General features: G+C 58.1%; 2 protein-coding genes across 6 annotated transcripts in view; both read left to right on the top strand.

Moving 5' to 3' along the window:
- The window catches only part of CUX1 (cut like homeobox 1), a 287512-nt gene extending 285230 nt beyond the window's left edge, over positions 1 to 2282 (top strand). Inside the window, exon 23 of the mRNA XM_072882491.1 lies at positions 491 to 2282. Coding sequence (XP_072738592.1) covers positions 491 to 551 — 61 coding nt within the window. The 3' untranslated portion in view covers positions 552 to 2282. The remainder of the gene's footprint in view (positions 1 to 490) is intronic.
- A 12836-nt stretch (positions 2283 to 15118) lies between these two features.
- Positions 15119 to 23878, top strand: part of SH2B2 (SH2B adaptor protein 2) — a 28484-nt gene continuing 19724 nt past the window's right edge. For 3 of the 5 annotated variants that reach the window (XM_072881999.1, XM_072882001.1, XM_072881997.1), the window contains exons 1-2: positions 15119 to 15298; positions 16802 to 16918. The gene's annotated coding sequence lies outside the window, so the exon portion shown is untranslated. Of the gene's footprint in view, positions 15299 to 15838; positions 15914 to 16801; positions 16919 to 23878 lie in introns of those variants that run through there. The other 2 variants (XM_072882000.1, XM_072881998.1) reach the window with 2 other exon arrangements.

The raw sequence follows: 23878 nt of genomic DNA on the forward strand, positions 1-23878 counted from the left end.
AGGATAGGCTGGGTCAGCCCGGCCCCAGGCTCGGCAGCATCGTCCGCCTGGGTTCGGTGGATGGAGCGTGGTGGTTTGCAGCAGATGTTTTGGGCACCACTTGGTGCACCTCTGTCCTGCAAACGAGGGCAGTTAATTGGGTTTTAAACCCTTAATCCCTTATTGGATTAAGGGTTTGGATGGGGGGGAGAAAAGGTGCATGGAGCAGGGTAACTGCCTGTCTTCAGTCGGGTGTTTTCCAAATCCCTTCCCATGTGGTTCTTGCCCAGCGAGGAAGCCTGCTAAAGCCAAACGTGAGCCCCGAGATCAGGATCAGGCCCATGCCTTGACTCCAGTTGCCCTGAGCAGCTCCCGGGCACTGCTGCCGTGGCTGGAGGAAAGCGCGGTGCTAATTATCGCAGCTAGCGCTTGGAAACGAAGCGGCTCCTGCTCGGCCGCCAAAGTGCTTTGGACCTTGCTGTGAGTTAACGTGGCTGTGCCCTCTCCCCAGGTACGCCGACCATGTCCACAAGTTTCACGAGAACGGGGACGTGGGCGACATGTGGCAGTGATGGACGGATGCGACCCCGCTGGCACCGGCTCCCCTTTCATCCCACGGCAGGATCGGGCCCTTCACGCCCTGGCAGCCGCTTCGCTATAGCTTTGCTTTCTGCTTCATAGGATGGAGGCAATGATCCCCCCGCTCCCACTTCTGGAAATCAAAAGCCTCAGCTAATGGAGAGTCGTTTTGCAGGACACGGCATTTCCAGCCCTCCCTCCCTCCCTGGAGGCCCGTGTCCTCCTGATGTCCCAGAGAGCTCAGTCTGTACCAAAATAGACGGAAAATACAAGATAAGAGGTACTCCTCTCAGATGCAGTACCTCTTTCCATCCTGTTTAAAATCCAGCGCAACACTGGGTGGACTAAATTTAGCCAGAAATGAGGGGGAAAACCAACCTCCTGAACTTGCATTTTCAAGTGTCACGATATTTGAGAATTCCCGTTTTGCTCTGGTTTATTGAATTATCAGAAGGCAAGCAGTCCTGCTGGGCTCTGGCGGAGCAAGCGAGACCGCGGCAGATAAAAATCAGCCATCCCCAAAGACAGGGTTGCTCAGCGCGTTGCCTTCTCACTGCCTCTCAAGTCAAATGAAGCTGTTGCTCAGCCCTGTGCTCCATCTGAAGGGCTTCTCGGGACCTTCCGCGGAGCCTCTTAGGACGCTGCTGAGCACCAGCAGATGCTCTTCTTGAACCAGAGCTGCCGGCTTGAAAACAGCCCGGCTAGCTAGGACTTAGTGGGCATGGAGGGAGGTGTTGCTGGTCAGAACTGATCTCACTGGGATGCTCCAGACCCTCTCCTTGCTGAGATGTTTCTGCCAAGCGTTGGTTGCCCTTCTGGGTGCAACAACTTCACCTAATCCAAGGCAGTACCTGCCTCGTACGGGGCTTTACTTGCCTTGTAGTTGATCTGCTCAACATCTGACCCTTTTAGGAAACTACAAGTCAAATCAAGCAATTGCTGGTGGTGGGTTTGCTGGGTGATGAGCACTGGGCTGCTAACTTGGGGAGAAAGAGGTGACAGGAGAAGCTCTGATTAAAAAGAGCAGGTCCTGGCACCCCCTGCTCCTGCCTTGGCTCGCTGCGACCGCATGGTGCGGGAAGATAGTACCTTGTTAGCTAATGGTGGTCCTCAATTAAAATTCCCCTCCGAAGATAGGAGAATAGTGTTGCTTCCAATTAGTATTTCACTGCAGACTCAAATCAATTCACATTCACGCTGCTGGGAAGCTGAGGCCTCTAACGGAGCGTGCAGGCAGCAATAGGCTTCACATCTGCCACGGGCAGCCCAGGTTTATTTATAGGAGATGTGGCCCACGGCAAAATGTAAAATACTCATAAATCGAAGGGAGAGATAAGCCCCGAGGGACCAACCTGCACCTGTCCTGCTCGGCGTGGGGTAAACCGAGCCCATCCGGAAGGGAGGCACCCGCGGGGCAAGATGCCGGCGAGGGGGTGACGTTGCCATATGCCGGGGACCTCTTCATAAACTAATTGACTTCAGATGTGGAGGAGATGTGCTTTTGCTGTCTGAAATCAGTAGCTCAGAAACGTGATCCGGGGAAGGGTGGGATGCTTGTTGGGGCTTTGTTGTGAAGGTTAAATTTGCTTTTTTTAGAAGCTGTATGTGGTGTCTTGGAATTGCAAAACTTCTACAGCTATTCACACTTGTACTCTTCATAAATGACTTAAAATAGATGTTGAGATCTGCGGGACAAGTGATAAAATAAACTTAGACATGCATTGACTGGGCTGCTTTTGTGCTTTGCTTCCTTTTTTTTTTTTTTTTGGACTTTTGATATTAAACAACTGAGAAATGTCCTGCTCGACTCCAAGGGCGGAGTGTGCAGCTAATTTTAGAAACCCATTACAGCAACTAAAGGCAGCGCCGGGAAGGGCAGGACCTCTGTCCCCGCGTGCTGGAGCCGTCGTCCCAGCTGCCGGCGAGCACCGGTGCCCGCGGGCCAGGCGAAAGGCTCCCAGCAAAGGAGGGACCACAGGAGCAGAGGGGCTTGAGCCCAGGCAGCTCCAAAACCAGCGATATTCTGTATATCCCCACACGGCTGTTGGTAAAGGCACTCAGGTCGAATGGTGTAAATTTGCCTGGCTAGTTTTGGGGGAGCTGGTCATGATCCCCCCCTTCCTCATCCTCCTTTTTTCTTGCTTTTCCAGCCCCAGGGGACCCTGGCAGCCCCAGCCTGGGGCTCTGACCTTGGGTTTTAGCCACAGCTTCCTTCTGCCAAGCCCAGCGAGCGTGAGGGGGTCTGGGGAGAGCCGAGAGCCATGCCCCCCACCACGAGGGGCCGAAGGGCAGAGGGCTGTCCTGGAGGCTTTGCAGCCCCCTGGGACTCCCAGGTTTTACTGGACGCCTGGCCCTGGAGCTGCTGGGTTTTATCCCTCAGGCAGAGCCGTCACCTCCTTCCATGCAAAATAAAAATGACAAATTCACCAATTTGTCCCAAAATCCCTGCCGGGGAGGGCGGGAGTTAGATGTAGGGTGTTGTTTTCTCTTCTAATCACACTGTTTTGCAGCTTCCAGCAATTCCTACTGCCACTGCATGGCACAAGGACCCACAACTCCTGCCTTCCCGCGGCACCAGCTGCTGGAGAGGGACGGTGCGCGCCCCAGGGCATCGCAGCGAGCACCGGCAGTGCTTGGGGTAACGCATTGCTTGCTCATCTCAGCCTCGGTGATCTTATGGCAGCTAAGGGACATCTGGGTGTCCCGGACAGCAAACAACTGCTGCTCCCGAGAGTCCGGCTTTGGCTGCCAAAAACCTCTGACCGGAGGCAGGGAAAGCCCGAACTGGGGAAGGCTCTTGGGTCACTGCCTGCCTGCGGCTGGCCGGCGCCTCGGCCAAGTTTTCGGAGCTGCTTTCTAGAGACGTGCTGGAGGCGAAGGGCTCGGGCAGAGCTGGGGGGTTGCAGGGCTCCGGGGGAGCCTTGTCCCTCTGGGCAGAGCAGCATGCGCTGGAGCAGCTGGGGAGATGCTCGTGTGTAGCACGGAAAAAAATCTGCAATTTTGGTGCCTGGGAAGATGCCCCGCACGTGGCGGGGTGTCCTCGGGTGGCTGGGGACCAGGCGGTGTCTCCTCCAGCCCCCTGACACCACCTGGCAACCCCGGCCAAGCTCAGCAAGGCTGGGGAAGGGCAGGACACAGCACAGCATCGGTGGCAACACTGTGCCCAAACGCCCTTCCCCTCCGAAAAATGAAGCAGCGGGTCAATTAAAGGAAGCAGAAGCCCCAACCTTGGGCAAGAGCTATAAAGCTGCTCACCCTATTTGCCATAGGCAGGGTGAATGCTGCCATGCCCGGTGGGGAGCGGGCGCAGGGCTGCCCTCGCTGTCCCGGCGTGCGCAGGGTTTGGGGTACACCCGACTCGTCACACCCTGCCTGGCCCATCACCGGTTTCTCGGGTGTCACCGGCTGCACTGGGTGACCTTGCGGGGACGCGCTCACTCAGAGCCCGGTTCACTTCTCGTTACAGTAGGGTGAGGAGAGAAACAGTGACGGGGCGGGCACCCTCTGCACCGCGCAGCAGCCGCAGCTCCGAAATGCCGTAACCCAAATGCAGAAGTCCCCGGAGGCGGCCGTGGCCCACGGCAGCACGTGCGCAGGCTGGGGCTGACTCAGCCGTGTGAAGGGACACGGTGTCTGCCCGCGGCACTGGTGCGACCGCGGCACCAGCCGCAGTGAGCGGTGAATGCACCGGCATCTCTGCGCAGGCCTCCGTGCTCCTCCATACGCGACGTGAGGGCAGGTATTGCATTGCATCTCCCCGCTGCGGCCGGCCGAGCAGCTTCCCTGCAATGCCCTGGGCACCCCATAATCACCCCTACACACCCCTATAGACGCACACCCCTATAGCCCCACGCCCCTATAGATGCACGCCCCTATAGACCCACACCCCTGCACCCACCCGGAGCCCCAGCATCGCATGAGCCCCATTTTTGGCCAGGTTCAGAGGGCAGCCCCAAAGCACCCCACAGCGGGGACGGTGCTGCCCGGGGAGCCCCACAGCCCTGCCTGTGCTGGGTTCCTGCCTTTTTTAAGGATGGAAGTGGATTTTTTGCTAATTTGATTTGAAAGCTCCTTTTATCCCTGAGTGACTTGAAAGAAAAGGATTTCAGCGACCCCTTGCTCTCTCTTGCTGTTTTAAATTTGATTATGGGAAACAATTTTAATTAGTATTGACAGATATTCAGGAAAATAATTATGGGAAAACCTGTGCTTTTTTTATCCATTTAACCTGTGAATCTTCTGTCCCAGCCTAGAGACCCAGGCTGAATTTCAGGGGGCGGTGGAGGTTTGTATGGTAATAAAAGGCTCCTGGGGAAGCCCGGCTGGCTAATGAGATAACAGGCTGCTCACATCTGGGTCACAAGTTCAGTTTTTGCCGCGGGCAGAGGAGACAGGAGAGAAATCACTGCCAGGATGCGGCCGATCAGTCTTGATTTTCGGCTGCAGCGCACTGCAGGGGAGAGTGGCGAGGGGCCCGATCCAGCTGCAGCCCCGCACCGTCCCCACCGTGCAGGGGACGCCGAGTGCCCTGGCAGCCCGGTCGGTGCGTGTCCACGCTCAGGAGGAGCCGGGCGATGCGGCAGCATTTGCAGAGCGAGCTGCAGCAGCAATTATTGCAGTGCTATAAAAAAATAATATGATTTTTCTAAAGGTCTCCGGCCGGGCGCCTCATCCCTCCAGTCCGGTTCCTGCTGGAAACAGGTCTCCGGAGCCACTAATGCGCAGGCAGCAAACGTGTTTGCCCCCCCTCTGCAAATGGAAAAGCGAGATCGATAGGGTTTGAGCAGAGCTGAATGAAGCGGAGGCAGCGCCTGGCGTGCAGGATGCTAGCGAGACTCCCCCGCCAGCAGGAAAGGAGCTTCACAACACAAACACACGCAGAGCCAGCGCCGGGAGAAGCGCGCCCGGTGCTGCAGGTTATTTTAAGTTCAGGGTGTACCCAGTAAACGCAGCAGATAAACAGATCGCGGGGCTGGGAGCTCGCAGGGTCCGTCACGCTGGGTCAGCGCACGGACACAGCCCATATGGAAAAAAAGGGGGAGAAGATATAAGGGGGTTGGATATCTGGAGGCAGGAGCCTGCCCAGCCCGGCCATAGGGATTGATTGGTATTTATTTTTGGAAGAGCGGCTCTAATTATCTGCTGTGAGCAGGCAGGGAAATGGTGGTGGATCTCCACCACTTGATGCCTTTAAATCAAGGCTGAACGTCTGTTTCGAAGACATGCTCTGGTTCAGCCGGGAGTTACGGCCACGTGGCAGGAATTATCGGCCAAGGGTGCATGGCGAGCATCATGGCTTTACGATCTATGAGCCATCATCCCTCTCATTTCTTTCCTAATAGATGGAGCAGCCCGGACTGCTGGTTTTAGATGGGTTGTTTTTAAAACAACAGCAGGGTTTCAGTGCTGGGAACTCCCTTAGCCAGGGTGCATTTGCCATGGTGCTCTCCCCATGTGGCCGTCCCCGGCTGGGACACCCAGTCCCGTGCAAGAGGTGACAGCAGCCGGCGGAGGGACGTGGGGGCACGTGGCAATCGCAGCGGGGTTATCTCGATGCCGAAATCGCAGCGGTGGGGTGGCACCGTGCCCTGCTGCGGCAGAGCTGGGCATCTCTGCTGCGAGCTCTAATGATATGGGAGCCCTGATAACCCTGTTAGCCTGTTAATAGGAGACCCCTGTCATTAAGCCAGGTTTCAGGTGAGGAGGGTGCAAGCAAAGGCAAGCTCCTCCATGCGGCCGTGCTGGAAGGTGCCGGCTGGTAATAACTGTTTTATTGCTTCCTGTTGTGTTAGACATCTGATGGCAAGCCGGGGCCGAAAGCTGGTGCAGCATATGGAGTGCCCCCCCCCGTCCTCCCCCTCCGCCTTATTTACAGAGTCTCCCTGGAGATGGGCCTCGCAGGCTTTTCCAGCTCGGAGAGGAAGCGGAAAAATATTTACCTCACTCCCCCCCCTGCAAAAGTCTGTTCTCATTAGGTCAGGAAAACGTAAACGAGGCGCATAAGGTGGAAACACCGTGCCACCGTGGTGAGCACTGGGAGAGCCCCGGGCCGGGGATGCCGAAGGGGCCGTGGGCAGGGACCCTCCCCAGGGAGTCCCTGCTCCCCGCGGGGACGTTAGCCGGTGCCAGGGGCTCAGCCAAACCCAAGCCCTTCATTTCCCAGCCCTGCCTTCAGAGGGGGACCCTGGGGTGGCATGAGGATGCTTAGGTGTCCTGCTGCCCCCTGCTACGCCTGCACCCCGCGGGGGCTTGTGAAGCCCTTCCCTGCATCCCTGCATCCCCAGGGATGGCCCAGGCTGGGGGGCCGGGACAGTGCCCACCTCCAGGCTTTGCTTTGGCAGCACGACAGTTTGCAAAGCCGGGGTGGGCATAGAAAGGCTGCACCTTCAAAATGCCCTGGTTATTCTTTTATTCTTTAATTATTATTTTTTTTAACGTTGACCAGCACAGGACAGACACCCGTGAGCTGCTGACCCTGCACCATGCTGGTGTGAGGGTCTCCCCTGGCGCTGGCATTGCAATGGGAAAAAAAAAAAAAAAAAAAAAAAGGAAGGAAATTGGCTGTGTTTCCCTGAATGATGCCCCAGCCATCGATCACCGAGTCACGCTGGGAACGGCTCCCGGCCAGCGCAGCCGGCAGCTCCTTGCTCCACGAGCGGTCTCCTGCCAGCCCGGCCCAGCCGGGTGGGAAAGCTCAGCCGTTACTGCGTGCGGCCTTTCTGTTGGAAAACCCTGGCTCGTGGCCCCGTGGCGTCTCAGGGCGGCCGGTTTCTTTTCCCCGTCCCCAGCGGCTGTTTCCCCTGGAAGACAAAGAGCCCGGGCAGCCAGCGAGCCCCGCTCAGCCCCGGCAGCTCCGCTGGGAACGGCCCTTGCCGAGGGTGAGCTGCCGGCTAGCGGTGAGCCGCCGGGCGAGTTGGAGCTTGTGCCAGCTTTTGGCACAGCCCGGTGACCTGAAGGGGCGAGGGATCATGCTGCAATTAAGACAAGGGGAGGGAGGGACGCGGACACACGTGCTGCTGATGCTGCCCCACCGGTGGCAAAAGGCCCATCTCCCTTTGGCTTCACAGGGAGGATGTGCCTGGCCGTGGGGGCAGTTCCCAGCCCAGGGCAGGTGCCGGTGCCAGGCAGAGCCATGGGTGCCAAAGGGGTGCACCCACTCGTGCCTGGGTGGCTCGGGCACGGCACAATCGTGGCCCAACTGTGGGCACGGCGTGGGTGTCAGATGGGAGGCAGGTCCCGCCCAAGCTGGCAGAAATAACACCCTTTTCCTTTCTTCTGTTTTGCCCCCCTTCATCTGTCCGCGGCTGCAAGGGGATGGGCAGTGCCACTGGCCACGGGCGTCCGCGCTGAGCCACTCTCCAGTGCCTTGTTCCCACCGATGGAGCTTTGCCCCTGTTGCAGGGGGCTTTGTCCCCATTGCATTGGTGCTTTGTCCCCATTGCATGGAGCTTGGTCCCCACTGCATTAGTGCTTTGTCCCCATTGCATGGTGCTTTGCCCGTATTGTAGGGGGCTTTGTCCTCATTGCATGGAGCTTTGCCCCATTGCATTAGTGCTTTGTCGCCACTGCATGACGCTTTGTCCCCATTGCATTAGTGCTTTGTCCCCATTGCATTAGTGCTTTGTCCCCATTGCATGGTGCTTTGTCCCCTGCACTGGTGCTTGTCCCCATTGCACAGACGCTGGCCCTGTGAGCTCAGCACTGTAACACAAAACTGGTGAAAAAACCCCAATGCCACCTGCTGCAGCAAAGCCTGGCTTTCCCACCCACAGAGGAGCGGTGCTGGGGCCGAAGGCAGCACCGCAGCCCTGGCACGACCTCCTCTGACGTCTCCTCTTGCCCAGAATAACTGTCCCCACCGGCAGCAGAGGGGGGGACCAGCACGTGGACGTGGCCTGCCGGGTACACGGCCAAAAATAGCCAGGGAGGGAGCGGGGGCAGAGGGGAACCCGCACACCCTGCTGGGGCTTGGCCACGCTCCCCGGCTCCCCAGGGGAGGCAGGGCCGGGCTGGCAGCACCGGGGTCCCTGTGGGGGCTGAGCACCCCGCTGCGACCCCCCCGGGAGGACAGGGCCTCCCCAGGCATCCTGCAAAACGCACGGCGGGTCATCAAGGGAGGCGATGCGAGGCATGATTTTATGAGATGTGGAGCCGTCCCAGGGACAACCCGGGGGGGCAGGAAGGATGGACCCCAGCAGCAAAATGGCTGCAGCGCAGGGGTCCCGGGTACCCCCTCAGCACACTGACCCCCTCCCCAAATCCTCGCCCTGAACACCCAGGATCTGGGGCCTTCCGGGTGCCCGTCGCTATGGAAACCCCTTCTCCCAGTGCTGGTCCACGCTGAGCCTGTCTATCCGTGCCGCTGCCTTCCCGGAGGGGCGATGCTGCAAGGTGATGCTCGGGGCGGTGGTCCTGCAGGTCCAGCCACAGCGGGATCAGTGGAGTCCCCCCGTGAGGGTCTCCTGGGGAAAGAAAGGGTTCTGTAGGGAATAGTATTTTTTTTAATAGTCTCTTGGTGGTTTTAGTGACTTGGGGAAGTTGGTTAGCACAGAGGAGGGCTCTGGGCTGGACCCACATGAATGGTTCCGCTGATGTCCCCAAAAGGCTTTGCCCTTCCCCAGGTGCAGGGAGCCAGCGCTGCACCCCTCAGCAACCAGGAACAGGCTCCTGGCATTAAAATAACTTGCTTTGCTCTGCAAACACTGTCCCCTCTGCAGCCCGTTTCCGTTGAGCATCCCACCGCCCGGGGAGGTGCGCGGGCTGGGGGTGGCAGCTGGTGCGGGAGTGGGCAAGGCAGCGCGTTCCCCTGCAGAGGAAAAGCAGCAGCTCGGGCTGTGCCAACCCCCTGGGGTCCCCATTGATGGAGGGGACCCTAACATCATCCCCACGAGCAGATGCTGCTGGGGCTGCACGGCAATAGGTGCATCTCCCAGGTGCGTGGGGACAGGATGGGACCCGTCCTGTCCCAGCGTGGTGTCACCCTCCTCTGGGGCGACACAGCCTGCCCTGGGGTGGGGAGGGGGCTGCCCTCGCTGACCACCTTCCAGTGCCCTAGCGCAGAACTGGGATTTTCCAGGGCTTTTTCCCGGTTCCCCTCTGCACACCACTCTCTGCAGGCTTGCGGGGTTTAGGAATTTCCCAGCCGCCGCTGTGAGCCGCGTGGCTTCACTTTGGGAGCTCCTTCGGAGGCACTTTGCACACCAGCCTTGCTGCTCGCATGCTCCTCGCGCTGGCTCCCCACGGGCTGGTAAAAAGATGGAAGAAGCTTTCAAAGCTGAGGGAGGGTTGGGATTTTGGAGCTGCTAACATTTTTAAGAGCTGCTCTGAGTCCAGGAAAAGATGATTTTGCCTTTAATATTTAATGTGCTGCTTTTTGTTTTTTTAGCACACATGCAAGTGTGCATTCAGAGCTGCTGCAGGGAGAGCTTTGCACTGCGGAAACTCCGGGGCCAGCCTGACCCGGCAGTGTAGGACTGCTTCAGAGCCAAGGTTGCCAGAAGGGCATTCTCCAGCCTGTAGGAAAGGCAAAACCCTGGGAAACCGCAATGAAAGAGCCGCTTGGGCCAGCACGGTGGGAAATGCTGGGGAGAGGATCCCGCACAGCAAAGATCAGCCCTTCGCCGGCAGGAGCAGCGCGGTTTCCCCTCCATCGCCAAGCGCAAGGAGCTGTCATTGCAGGAGCGTTTGCAAGCGAGAAAGGCGAAAGCCCTTTCTGCATGCCTGAAATCTCCAGGGGTTTGGCTCCCGACAGCTGAAGGCTGCGGGCACGGAGCAGAGGGACCATCGGGATAAATGGGAGCCTGGAGCAGCAGCATCAAGGGAGCCCGTGACTGTGTGATGCCCGAGGAGAGCAAGGGGGGAAGGATCCGACCTGGGACAGACCCTGTGGGAGAGCTGCGCCATGGTCCCATGGTCCTCGGGGTGAACAGCTCCATCAGCCCGGCTGCGGGTCAGGACCGGCAAAGTGGGGGTCCCAAGCCCGTCCCCAAGCAGAGGCCACCAAACAGATGCAGCTGCAGGAGGTGACTGACGTGTGCTGCAGCGAGGAGGGCTTCACTTCTGGAAAAACCCCTGGCCAGGGACAGCACGGCCACGGAGGATGTGTGGGAAGGCTTTTTGAAGCCTTTTCCTCCCATGGCTGGTTCCTCCATGGTGCTCTGCTCAGGCAAAACAAAGCCTCTGACACCGTCTTTCAAGCACGGCCCCAGCAGAGCAGAACAGCACAAAGAAAAGGGATGTTTAAGAGACAACCCGAGAGTAATTAACAGCCTCTGACCTTGCTCCAGCAGAAATGGGAGGCAGTTGGGAAGAGAAGGTGCAGAAGGTGCCTGTCCCCCAGGGAGGGACATGGACCCAGGCACCCCGGCGGGGCAGGCACGGCCACGGGGAGCAGCAAAGGAGCAGAGCCCTTGGGCGAGAGGAGGCAGGAGCAATCACACTGGGATCTGGGGGTTTTTTTGCTAGAGTTTCAGCTCTGCAGCCCCAGGTGTGGACACACTCATGTCCCCCCGACACAAAGACAGGCGTCTGGGTGCTCGTCCTGACGCAGGGCTCTGCATCTGCTTGCAAACGCTTGCACGCTTGGCGAGCTCTCCACCTGCCGCCCTGCCGGCGGGCGTGGAGGGGAAGTTTTAGCACAGAAAAAGCATCGCTTTTCATTTGCATCGGCAGGAGGAAGAAGAGCAGCAGCAGCACTGGTACTGGGCTCCTGTGGCTTCCCCCGCAGAGGCCCAACTCCCTCGCGAGTGACATGTCCTCAGAGAAGATGATGTGTTTCTGAATGCAACCATCTCTCTTCAAAACATGCTCCCTGGAGACACTGAGTGAGCACAAATACCTGCCTGCTGGTGCGGGGCCAGGGCGTTTGGAGGGGCCCGGTGAGCTCTGTCCCAGCAGGATGCAGTGGAGGCGTCAAGATCAGGCAGAATCAAACACTTTAGGATGGTAAATCTTGAAGCCATGGATCATGTCCACTGACACTGAGCTGGACACCCTCTTTTTGCTCCTAATACCGCTCCCAGCACTGCCAGGGATGCAGAATGGTTCAGCCCCGAACCCCCTCTCCGCCTGACAGTGTTTTCGAGAGATTGTACTCCTTCCCCACTCATCAACCCTAAATATTACTCCCTTCCCAGCTGGGTCCAACACTGAGAGGCTGCTGGACGTGATCCTGAACAGATGTTTGAAGTGCAGAAGAGCTGGGACACGGCGGGGGACAGGCTGTGCACACACAAGAAGGATGCGGGATGAATTGTTGATGCTGCAAGCTGGCCAACTGCTCTCCTGCACAGCTCCTCCGCTCGGCCGATGATCTCTGTCTCCATACAAACTCCATCGGTCATCCCTGGGGAAGATGAGGACGGGATTTGGTCCTGTTTGTATATCCTCTCCCCGGGGATTTCAGCTGCTCTGGCTTTGCGCTGGTCTGCGGTTGGGCTTGTCCTTCTTTGAGGGTCATCTTGGGAGAGCATCGCTCAACCAGGGCTGCGCAGGCACCCTGGGCAGCGGGGGAAGGAAAAGCTCAGGTTGCAGAGGAAATTTTAGTCATGGTCTTTGTGCCGAAAGGAAAGGGTTTTTCTCCCTCTCGCAGGTAAGTCCTGAGTCGGGGGTTGAGGAGGAGAAGGGAAGTTGCAGGTCAAGGTCTTCACATCAGCACGATCCGCGGGGGAAGGCTCCTCCAGCCCCGCAGCTGGGCTGTTACTGGCTGTTTGCCTTCTCTAATGCGCCAAAGGACATTTTAAAGCAATTTCCCCTGCACAAATAAATACAAAACCAAACTGCTATTTCTCCCGGTTTCTTCTCCCTTCCCCTTTCATCCCTGTGACATCTTTCTCCAGTAAATCCTTCCCTTACGTCTCATTAGAGACTGTTCCTGGACAATTTGCAGCTGTGACAACCCGGGAGAAGCCCGAGGCCCATCTGCCTGGCTGACAGCTCGCATACGCACCCGGCTTTTTGCCATGCCTGCGCCATGAAATGGGTTCGAAAGCAGGTTCACGGCTGGGCTGCCCCGTGCCACGGCCACGAGGGTCTCCTACCTCCCCTTCCAGGGTTTTCCTGGGATGCTGGACAAAATGCTTCACCTCCCGCCCCTGCTTTCCTCCTTCTAACATGCCCCTCTCTCCCCACCGTGCTTTTGTGGCTTTGCAAACACACAGCATTGGGGTTTTGCAATAAAATCTGCAAGAGCATTACGGTCCCCGTTCCCCTGATAAACCCCCGCCTGCCCCGGGACGCGGCGGGGATGGAGGCGGTGAAATTAAAAATAACTGGCTTTGCCGGGAGGCGCGGGTGGCGGAGGGCGCGCTGCCGGAGCTGGCACGGCTCGGCCGCCGGATGCCTCCGGGCACAGGATTTCAAGGGCACGTCACGCTCCAGCCGGGCGGCTGCCAGCAGCCCTCCCCAGCGCTGGCTGCACCGCTCTCTCGACTCCTTCCAGCGATTTTTTAAGGCAGCTAATAGCTCCGAGGGAGTCCCGGCATAATGAGAATTGGCAGAAGCGAGCAGATATTAGGTTTATTCACCACCAGTTTTAAATCATTTAGCATAGCAGAAAGGCCATGTTTCTACAAGCAATACGTTCTGCTTTGCTCGCATCGCGGTTCCTATTAAAAGGGTTTAGTGATGAATGGAGACAGTGGTGTCCGCCCGGGGAGCGGTGCCACGTCCCTGGTGATGGGAGAGGGATGAGCGGGGCCAGAAACCAGGGCCAAGGATTTGAGCCAAAGCCCATCCCCGTCCACGGGAGCTCCCACCAGCTGCAAAGTGGGACTCATGAAGAATTTACAGCCTGTTGAATGTGGTCTGTGGCTTCAGTTTAAAAATAAACCCTTAAAAAGACAATCTGGAGACCTGGACTGGGGATGCTCTTTGCACAGCGGAACATGGTTCCTCGGGGATTGCTGAGAAAAGTCACGGGAGAAGTTAAACTTTCACCCCAGCAATTATTGTAAATCTCTTTGGTCAAGGCACAGACCTAAAATTAGCCCTCAAATCCTTTTGAAGGTTGGGATTTTTCACTTGATTTTTCAAGTGACTGACCAGCAGCGTTGCAAACTGTGCATTTCCAAGCCTGGAGCCCTGCTTTTCTTTTTAATTGCAGCCCTGCAAGGTTACCCGGCGTTTCATCGCAAGCAAGGCCAGGCTTTCCAACCTTGTTTTACACATCCTGAAGCAAGCAGCAGCCCACAGAGGGACGGCAGAAGAGTTCCCGGTGTGTATCCTTGTTCATGGAAGAAATCCCAGCATCCCAGCCCTTCCCTGGGCTCCCGGCCTGTTTTACTCTCGAGTGATGTTTAGTAAAATCAGTAAAAGCTGGGATGCTGGGCTTTCTGCTGCTATATGGTAACTGAAATGTAGGAGGGGCAAAAAGCGGGGTCTGAAGTGAGTGGTTCCCATGCTGGCTTTGCAGTGCTGTTCATACGGGCGATATCTGTGGGGTTTGCAGGCGACGGGGCCACGAGCTGGGGGAGCACAGGGTGCCGTGGGTCGCAGCACGCCCTGCCAGGCTCTCTGCACCACCGCGCTGCCTCTGCCCCAGCACTCCCCAGCCCCTTTGCCGACCCAGCCGGATCCTCTGCCCGGCCGGCCGTGCCAGCATGAAAGCCAGGGCTGTCCTAGCCATCGCTGCCCTTTCCCACGGAGGATGGTCCGGACGGTCCCACGGTGCAGGCAGGGCACCGTCTGCATCCCTCGGGGCTGCCGGACCCACGGCGTGTGGCTCCCAGCCCTGCTGGCAATCGATAGCAAGTGCAATGAAACCCTTAATGAAATTCCAGCCTAAGAGACTATTGATTGTGTATTTTCTTTAAAAATGTATATGAATGGGAGAGAGGCTTTTTGGAGGAGAGGCTGGGGAAGGGGGGGAGTGGAAACACACCATCAGCCGCTGCGGGAGATGTGTGAATGTGGCCTGTCCGGGGTAACCCGCGCTGAGCAGTGGGCCCCAGCCTCTTGGTGAGCATTAATTCATCCTCAAAATACCCCTGGGAACGGGAAACCTGACCAGCCAGAAGCGGGAGGGTGGGCATTCACCCAAAATCATCACAAAATCAGGGATGATGAAACCAAGGAGAGAAGTCAAGAGTCCATGCCCCAGCCATGCCTCCTAGACAGTGCTTTTGCAAATCCCCCTTGCCCCACGTTTCACATTGCTGCCTAAAACACAAAAAAAGAGGTTTAGGAAAGCGCTGCGCTCTTCTGCTTTGGGGGGTTGGGGGGAAGAAAAAGCAAAGGTTGCATCACTGTGCAACAGCCCTACAGCCAACCTCCCTCCTTGCTTCTGCACTCTCAGTGCCCCCAAACCAGCCTCTCCCAAAACCTCTCCCAAAGGATTACTCCTTTGCGGCGTAAGAGGATGGCAAGGAAGCATAATAAATAAATAATAATGATAATAAAACCCCACTCCCCTCTCCGCCCCTTACATAACCAGCATTGTCTTAATCCTACAGGTGCTTCGCAGAAGTAAAAAGGATTTGTTCCTCCTGCAAATCCTTTTTTTTTTTTTTTTTTGGTGAGTCATCCTTATCCGCCCCGTGGACACGCCGCGGGGAGGCCCGGGGGGGCCCTGCGGGGTCTGGGAGGCAGCCCGCCGTAATGTGACCCCTGACTAAATCACTTAAACCTCTCTGGGCTTCAGTTCCCCTGCGGTAAGATGCGGATTATAAATCTGTCCTGACCCCCTTGGCAGAGGAAGGTGCTCGGAGATGGGCCCTATAAATATGTCAGCAGGACAGCAAAGGTGAGGGCCGGGGCCGGCCTGCAAACCCCCACCCGCGGCCCGCTCCGGCCACGCAGCGCTGCCTTCCGAGCCCCGGGGATGGGGGGGTGCCGGGGGATCACCCCAAAACCCCTCGCATACGCAGCGCAAAAATGAGCTTTGGGGCCGGTAGCTGGGGCGAGAAAAGGCTGCTCTGCCTTCTTAGGGCACGGGGGTGCCCTCCCAGGACTCGGGGGGGGGGCTCGGGGTGCCCTCTGAGGATTTGGGGTGCCCTCCAGGGATTTGGGGAGCCCTCGCAGACACGCTGCCCCAGCACAGGCAACGGGGTCGGAGCGGGTGGGTGACCCCCGGCGCGGGGTGCGGCCCCCCGGGGGACCCCGGCCCGCCGCCTCGCCCCCCGCTCGGGCCGGGCTGGCCGCGGGGAGGAGGGAGGAGCGGCGGGGAGGGGAGCGGCGGGGAGGGGAGCGGCGGGGAGGGGAGCGGGACCCCCGCCGGGGCCGGGCGGGGCCCTTTAAAGCGGCGGGCGGTGGGAGGGGCGGGAGGCGGCGTTGCCGGGCGGTGCGGGGGGCGGCCGGGCAGCGCTGGCCCGCCGGGAGCCGCGCCGGGAGCCGCGCCGAGCCGGGAGCGCCGGGCCGGGTGAGCGCATCCCTCCGGTACCGGATGGCGGCCGCCTTTGGCGGCGGGGGAGGGGGGAGGTGCCTTGTTTTCCCGGTTATCCCCCCCTCCCCCGTTTGGGAGCGGACCCCCCAGGCCCGGGGGAGGGTCCCCGCTTGCAGCGGCAGCGCGGAGCCGCCGCCCCGGGGAGGGTGGCCCCTGCGGCGGGGGCAGCCGTGGGGGGGGGCTGTCCCGGGCCGCCCCCTCCCCTCCCCTCGCCGCCGGGCCGGGGGCTCCGCTCGGCCGGGCCGGGGGCTGCCGCCGCCTTCCCCCGCCTCGGCCGGTTCCTTCCCCCGCCCGGTGAGCATCGCCGCTCCTCCGGCCGGCCCCGAGCCCCGGCGGGGGAAGGAGAGCGGACGAGGGCGGTGCTGGGGCCGCCGCGGGGCCGGCGCCGCTGCGGGGGCAGCTGCCGGCCCGGGGAGGCGAAAGTCGCCGGTCCCGGCGCTGCCCGGCTCGGTCCGGAGGACGGGGGGGGGATGCCGCGGCGGGGGCACGGGCAGCACGCGTGAGCCCGCGTGGGTGCTCTCTCTTCTAATCGTTATTGTTTGCTCGGGCTTTGCGTGAGGGTCGCAGGCTGCTTTGGCAGCTTGCCTCCCCCTCCTGCCAGCCGGGTCCCGCCTGGGCAGCCAGTGCCGCCGATTCCCACGGGGCGCCGGGGACACCCGTGGGGCTCCTGAACTTCCTCCAGCCCCAGCTCTGGCGTGGCTGGGTTGCGTTACGTGAAGGCCTTTGGAAGGCAGAGGGACTTTCTCCGTGGCCCTTCTGCTTATTTCTAGTTTCTGCTGAAGTGGCCGGTCAGACGCAAGTACAACAGAACTGCGGTGATTGCGCGCACTCCAGGGCTTGACCGCATAAAACTTTGCCTTCCAGGCCCCTCTGAGTCGGTCTGGTCCCTCGTTCCAGTGTAGAAATTCATCAGTTGAAGTTATGCACTTGACCTGGAGGAACTGCACCTCGGGAACCCTGTGAACTGGAACAGGAGAGGAGGTAAAACTGCTCTGTCCACCCAGCACGCTGCCCAAAATCCCTGGGAGGCCCTGCCACTGTTTCTTTGAGTGGATTACTCAAACCTCCCCTCCATGGGGATTTTTGGTTTGGTTTGTTGGGAGAGGAGTGGAGAAGGACCACGGTTGCAATGTTGGGCATCTGGGGTTGTGCTTCTAAATAGGTATCGTGCTCCTAAAACCACCCAGGCTCCTCTGAAAAGCTCAGCCCTCCTACCCTGCGGCCCTCGGCCGTTGCGTTTGCACAGACAGGTGGTTGTGCGCTGCCAGGAGATGTGCTTAGATGGGATCGTGGGTGCTCTTGGGCCTCCCCTCTTGCATTCCTCAGTGTTGCTTCCTAGTGCCTCTCCGTTGCTGTAACGCTGCAGCGCACCCCAGGGTGGCTGTTGGAACAACTTATTTCTAAAAAAGTTGCATAATTCTTGCAGAGATACTCTGGCCTGTTGACATGAGTTTGAGAAGGGTGTGGGTTTGCCTGCCGGTATCTGGTGTCTCGCCCAACGCGAGGTGACCGTTATCCCTGTGCCATCAAGTGGGACAAGTCAATTTTGGGGGCTGCAGGATGGACCCTCCCCTGTCCTGCTCTGGGCAAGGCTTTGGGGTTAAAATTGCCGCATTCCTCGAGCGTGAGCCCCTCGGTTGGCTCAGCAGTGCTGGGGTTGCTTGACTGCAGGGTCACCTCTTCTGGCTGCCCCTCTTGACCATCAGGTCTGTCCCCTCCTCTCCTGGGCTGGTGGGAGCACGTCTTGTGCACGCTTATGGCAGGATGGTCTTGTCCAACCTCCTCTTGTCCTTCCTCCTTGGAGGTAAATCACCCATCTCTTCAAGATGAGGACGTTGCTAGCTAATGCCCTTCCTCCTCCTCTTCTTCCTCTTCCCGGGGCAGGCGGAGAAACCCAATGATGGTTGCACATCTGCTGCTCTTGCTGAATCAGGCTGCCTGGGATGCCCCAGGGCAGTGCTGCCTTCCCTGCTCTTCTCCAACCCAAAGGCCAGCAGAGCCGCTCCTGGCAGCACTCCCCTCCCGGCACACCCCCGTGTTGGTGTCCTTGCTTGCCCTCGGCCGGTTTCCCTGCCTGTGGATGCCAGGGAGGTGGCGGGGTAAGGGTTGGAGACTTGTGCCTGGCTCAGTGCTCTGCTTTCTCGTGCAAACGGAGAGTGGAGGCTGGCAGAGGGAAATTGGGGACCCTGTCACTGCGGGGAGTGCCTGGTGTGCTCCCCGACTCCCAGGAATTACAGGTTTGGATCCCAGCTGGCTCCATTGCAGCAGAGAGGGGGAGAGGTTATCCCTAAAGGGAAAACTGCACCCCTGACCTGATTTTTGTTAAAGGGAAAACTAGAAGGGCTTGGAGAATCTGCTTGCTGGGGGAGTGCCTGCACTGCTGGGTGCAGGGTCCGGGCTTGGGGCGAGACTCGACTGGAGCCCTGCATCCGTCAACGCCCGCAGATGCTTGCCATGCTTCGGACTGGGGGGACCAGGAGAGGGACGGGAGCGCATCCGCTCCAGGGTCCCATTGGGAAGACGGGAGCAGGTTTGTGCCCTGCTGCACCGGCTCCTGGCAGCATTTGGCACGCAAGACCCTGGGGCTGGAGAGGGGCTGCGATGGCACTGCAGCGGGGCAGTGCCCTGGCCCCGAGCCCCGGGAAGGAGGGCTGGCGGAGAAATCGGGCACAGCCTGTGAATCCCTCCTGCGTGGTCATGGCCGCCTCGCTGGGTACGAAGCGCTGCCTGCCCGGGAGCTCCTCTGCACGGCGAAGGGAAGAGGGATGTTTGAGGTTGAATCTTCAGCCAGGGATGGCAGCCATAACAGGGCGTTTTGGCATGATCTGGTTGAGGGGGGGTTTCAAAGCCCACTGGAATTTTTATGAGGTGTTTTGCTTAATACACCACTTAAGCAATTAGCAGCGATTGTAGCAGTCCTGGGTAAGGCGCTGGGTAGAATTGAATTTCCCAAGCTCAGATACCATTAGGCAGCAGTTTAATGCTGTTTGCAGGCGGGTATGAGATAGTGATGTGTGTGGGGAATTAGATCTGCAAAGTAAAAAAAACATAATAGGAAAATTTTGTACAGACCTATGTAACTTTATCCCATGTTTATTATGTGCCATAATTGAAAAACAATCTTGGGGACTTCTCTGCCCCAACGAAGGGGGGATCCCCAGCGGTGAGCCGGGACGGAGGCACACAGCCATGGCTGTGCCGTACCGCATCGGGATGCGCTTTGCTGGGCATCCTGCACCACTGACCCGTGCAGCTCACTCCCCGAAAGCACCCGAGGAGCCCCTTAATGGCGTAACAATCTAGAGGGCAAGAGTCTCCTTTTTAAAGGAGTTCGCACATGTTTTGGGAACTGCAGTTGGTTTTATGTTGTGGGGCTTTTTCTTTAAATCCCCTGAGTTTCAGGTACATCCAGGGGTGGTGAGCGAGCAGATTTAGTCCCGTTATTTGGCATGTCTGAGTCTGGGAAGGGTCTGCCCCGAGGTACCAGGTCAGCGGTTAATATCTAACGCGTGTGCATGACACCGTGCACCCCGCTGCCGTGTGGCACCAGCAGCGGTCCAGCCTGGAGGTGGATGTGCAAATAGTTTTACAAGGACGGGAAGCTGAGAGGAGGAGGAGGAGGAGGGTTTTGTTGTGGGCTGAGGGGGCGGAAGGAAATCTAGGCTTAGCGAGGGAAATGTGAGATTGCTTGGTTGGGGACAGGGCTTCGGCCGCTCCTCTTGGGAGGCTCTGCTATTGTGATGGTTAAAAATAGACTTTGGACTGGTTACTTTTCTGCGGGAAGCTCCCCAGCCAGAGACAGGCAGGTGAGGTCGCACCCGAGCAAGAGGGAAGGGACAACAGCCTCTGACCTCCTTTAACAAAAGCTCTATTTTTTTTATTTATTATTTTTATTTTTTTTCAGAAAAATAGCCCGCTTTTCTTTTGGGGCATTGAGGGGGTGTCTTTGCTTTATTCCAGACACAGCGCACTGCTTCCAAGCCCCAGGCTGCATTCATGATGCCCAGCTGCAGCGATGCTTTGCACAGCATCGCATTGCTGCGCCCTGGGGACCCCTTCCCCATGGGTGAGGTGGGTACCCCTCGGGTCCCACACTGATGTACCCAGAGCAGCGGCGTGCTAAGTGGCTTGGGTGATGCTCCAGCCCCGCGCGTGGGCTGGCAGCGTGGCTCCCTGCAAGCTGGATGGAATTACTCGGGGAAGAGATTATCTAAGATCCAGTGGATCTTGTCTATTAACTTGTCTTTATTTTCCAGCAGCTGTCAGCACGGGAGGTAAAATGTACGCTGGAGGGGGATTTTGGAGGGAAGAGAGAGAAACAACCCTGTGATATGAAGTTGGTCAGAATAGTGGGAAATGGAGAAAATCTCAGGTTTTGCTGGGGGGCTGTCATGGGCCTGAGCTCTGCCTGGCTGGTGTTAGCAGACTGGCCGCATGTGGGAAAGAAGAGTGTCTGTGTGTCCCCTCCAGCACCCAGGGGTCCTGGCCGGGAGCGGGTCCCTCGGTGCAGGGCGAATGGTGCCACGGGCTGGGGACTTGCTCAGTAAGTTGGCGGCAGGGCTGGAGCTGCGTTCGGGCTGCACTGCTGCGGGCGGGATGCGGACCCCAAAGCCTGGTATATTTGCGGGTGCATTGGTTCCTGTGGGGTTGGCATTGGGACACAGAATGGGGGGATTGCATGCAGAGCCGTGGGGAGACCATCATATGTGCAAGAGGGGGAAAAAGGGTCATTTCTTGCCCATTTTCTCTTTTGAAGACATCTCCCTTCAGCGCCTGCGCCCCGCAACCCTGCCCTGGAAGGTGGCCATGCAACGCTGCTGGGTGCTTTGGGGGCATCTGCTCTGAGAGCCACTCCAGCTAACGCTGCGGCTGGAGGGATCCCTCATCGGGCAGCAGAAAAAGACCCGAGAAGCCTTTTCACTCCAGACAAATGTTTTCTAGGCTCCAGATGACAGGAGGACCCTGTAGTGCATCTGGGCAGGGAGTCAAAGCATGCATTTAATGGGGGATTGGTTCAAGGAAGGTGGTTTGACGATTACATTTGAGGCCAAAATGCTGTTCAATTAATATTTTAGTGGGATGGGCAGTAAACGAGAGGAACAAAGATTGTTTCCATTTCTATCCAATTCATAGAATCATAGAACGGTTTGGGTTGGAATGGACCTTTAAGGGCCATCTAGTCCAACCCCCCTGCAAGAGCAGGGACATCTTTAACTGGATCAGGTTGCTCAGAGCCCCATCCAACCTCACCTTGAATGTTCCCAGGGATGGGGCCTCTACTACCTCTCTGGGCAACCTGTTCCAGTGCTTCACCACCCTCATTGTAAAAAATTTCTTTCTTAAATCCAGTCTAAATCTGCCCTCCCATTGTTTAAAACCATTGCTCCTTGTCCTGTCACAACAGGCCTTGCTAAAATGTCTGTCCCCGACTTTCCTATAGGCCCCCTTTAAGTACTGGAAGGCTGCTAGAAGGTCTCCTCACAGCCTTCTCTTCTCCAGGCTGAACAACTCCACCTCTCTCAGCCTGTCCTTGTAGGAGAGGTGCTCCAGCCCCCTGACCGTTTTTGTGGCCTCCTCTGGACTCGCTCCAACAGCTCCATGTCCTTCTTGTGCTGAGGGCTCCAGAGCTGGACGCAGTACTCCAGGTGAGGTCTCACCAGAGCAGAGCAGAGTGGCAGAATCACCTCCCTCGACCTGCTGGCCACGCTGCTTTTGATGCAGCCCAGGATATAGTTGGCCTTCTGGGCTGCAAGTGCACGTTGTCGGCTCATGTCCAGCTTTTTATCCACCAGTACCCCCAAGTCCTTTTCCGCAGGGCTGCTCTCGATCACATCATCGCCCAGCCTGTATTGATACCAGGGCTTGCCCCGACCCGGGTGTAGGACCCTGCACTTGGCCTTGTTGAACCTCATGAGGTTCACACGGGCCCACTTCTCCAGCTTGTCCAGGTCTGATGGACAAGCTGGTCTGGTTTGAGATCTATAGGGTATAAATAGTACATGGAGCAATGAAGAGTGCAGAGAGCAATCAACTTGTGGGGGGCTGCGGTGGGGATGGTAAGTGGGTCTGGAGGGATGTGGAGTGCGCACGGGCAGATAACTTTTTTTGCCCTACGGCTTTCTCTTCCTAAGCTCAGCCTCTGTGTCTGGTTAAAGCTCTGATGGGTCGTGAGGGCTGGGACCCTTCCCAGCTCCTTGAGGTGGCAAAGGAAGCCCCTGGGAGGAGATCGCTTGGCCTTTGCATGCTTCAGGTGTCTGCTGTGGAAGGGGGGATGTCAGATCTATGGCTGATGTGTCCCACATCCCTTTGGGCTTGCACAGTAAGAGGAAAAAATGATGTGCTTGCTTCCCTTCTGCCATCAGCTCTGAGCCCCGCACGCAGCTCGCTCTGCCCCACGTCCCCGAGGGCAGTCCCCGTGCCCCTTTTAGCTGTTTTCCCCCTCTGCCCAGGGCAGGCAGTGCCTCGGGGCTGTGCAGGCAGGCACCGGGCTCCCTTGCGAGCTGCCAGAGGGGCTGCCTGCCTGCCTGCCTGCCAGGACCTGCCTGCCAGGAGCATCACCTCGCAGCCTGCTGCCGGGGGGCCGGGGAGGTGTCGCCTTGCTCCTGGACTTGCTCGTGACTCGGGGATCTCCCCTGGCCCAGCACGCTGAGGTCAGGCGCTTTTCTGGGGGAGCAGGTGCCTGGGTTTCCTCACGCCGTGCCTGTGGGATCAGCAGCCGGGCCTTTGAGTGGCATCGATCTTGCTGGAAACCAAGCAGCTTGCTGGACCCGGGCAGCTGGGACCGAGCCGGGGACCTCCTTCCCCATGAGCCAGGGCTTTGCTGCACACCATTCCGTCCAGGCTCTCCTCTCCTGCCCTTCCCTGCTCCCGGCCAGGCACACGCTTGACCCCGGGAGCTCTCCCGTGCAGGCGGAGATGGAGGGGTGCCGGCTTGCCTCTCCCAACCTCCATCAGGCGGTATTTTTTCCCCATTGAATTTTGGATCGCTTTGGCCCAGCCTGGCTGCGCTGCGCCAAGCAGAAGGGAACCATCTCTTTATTAGGGTTGTTTCCTTAAATAAAGCCCTCGGGGTGAGTGCTGGGCTGGCTGTTCTGGCTATCCCATGACCGGTGTTGCGCATTCGGGTTATTAACACCTCATTAGATGTTGGTTCCTCCCCATATCTCTGGTTCAGCAAATCCTGGTTGCTTTGTCACTACTCCCTGACTCCTGCTTCACCGGAGACTTTTTTTTTTTTTTCCATGGTCTCTTGCACTTCTGCTGACAGTTTAAATTTCATTTCTTCTTGAGGTCAGTAGCTTACTTCGACTTTCAGATCTTTCCACTTGTGTGTGCCGACACGCGTCCCCGGTGCAGGGGATGCATCAGCACAGCTTCTTGGGAGAGCCTGTCATAACATCGCTGCCAGCGGCTGGCTCTCGCCTGCGATTGCAACCTGGGTTTCCACTTGGCTGATCCCCAGAAATCCTGGGTTTTGTTGGTTTTTTTTTTTCCTTCCTTCTTAAACCTTGACTTGCTCTCCCAAGTGACAGCAGCAGCAGCAGCAGGGCACAGCTCTGCCCTGGGAGGTGTCTGGGGACTCGTGAAGGTGGGTTAGGAGCCCATCACTAGCCTGATGTCTTGGTTGCCACTCTGGCTTCCCTTTGACAACAAACCCCCTCATTTTATAGATTCATATGTCTGTCCTCTCATGTAACCCAGGCCAGGGACTCGAGGCTGTGGTCCCTTAGCCAGTTCTGGAGTTGTCTGATAGCACCTCCAAAGGGATCTGGCTCCTTCAAAAGGTGCCCGGGAGCACGTTGCAGCCCTCGGTAAGCTGGACTGGAAGCGGATGGCCCTTGCTTTCCAAAAAAGCAATTGCAGATTTGCTGCTTATTTTCATCTTGAGCTTATTTTCGTCTTCGCTTCCACCGCTCTGCCCGGGGATGCTGTCTGTGGCAT

The sequence above is a fragment of the Ciconia boyciana genome, chromosome 17 (assembly GCF_034638445.1).
Source record: "Ciconia boyciana chromosome 17, ASM3463844v1, whole genome shotgun sequence".
Lineage (NCBI taxonomy): Eukaryota > Metazoa > Chordata > Aves > Ciconiiformes > Ciconiidae > Ciconia > Ciconia boyciana.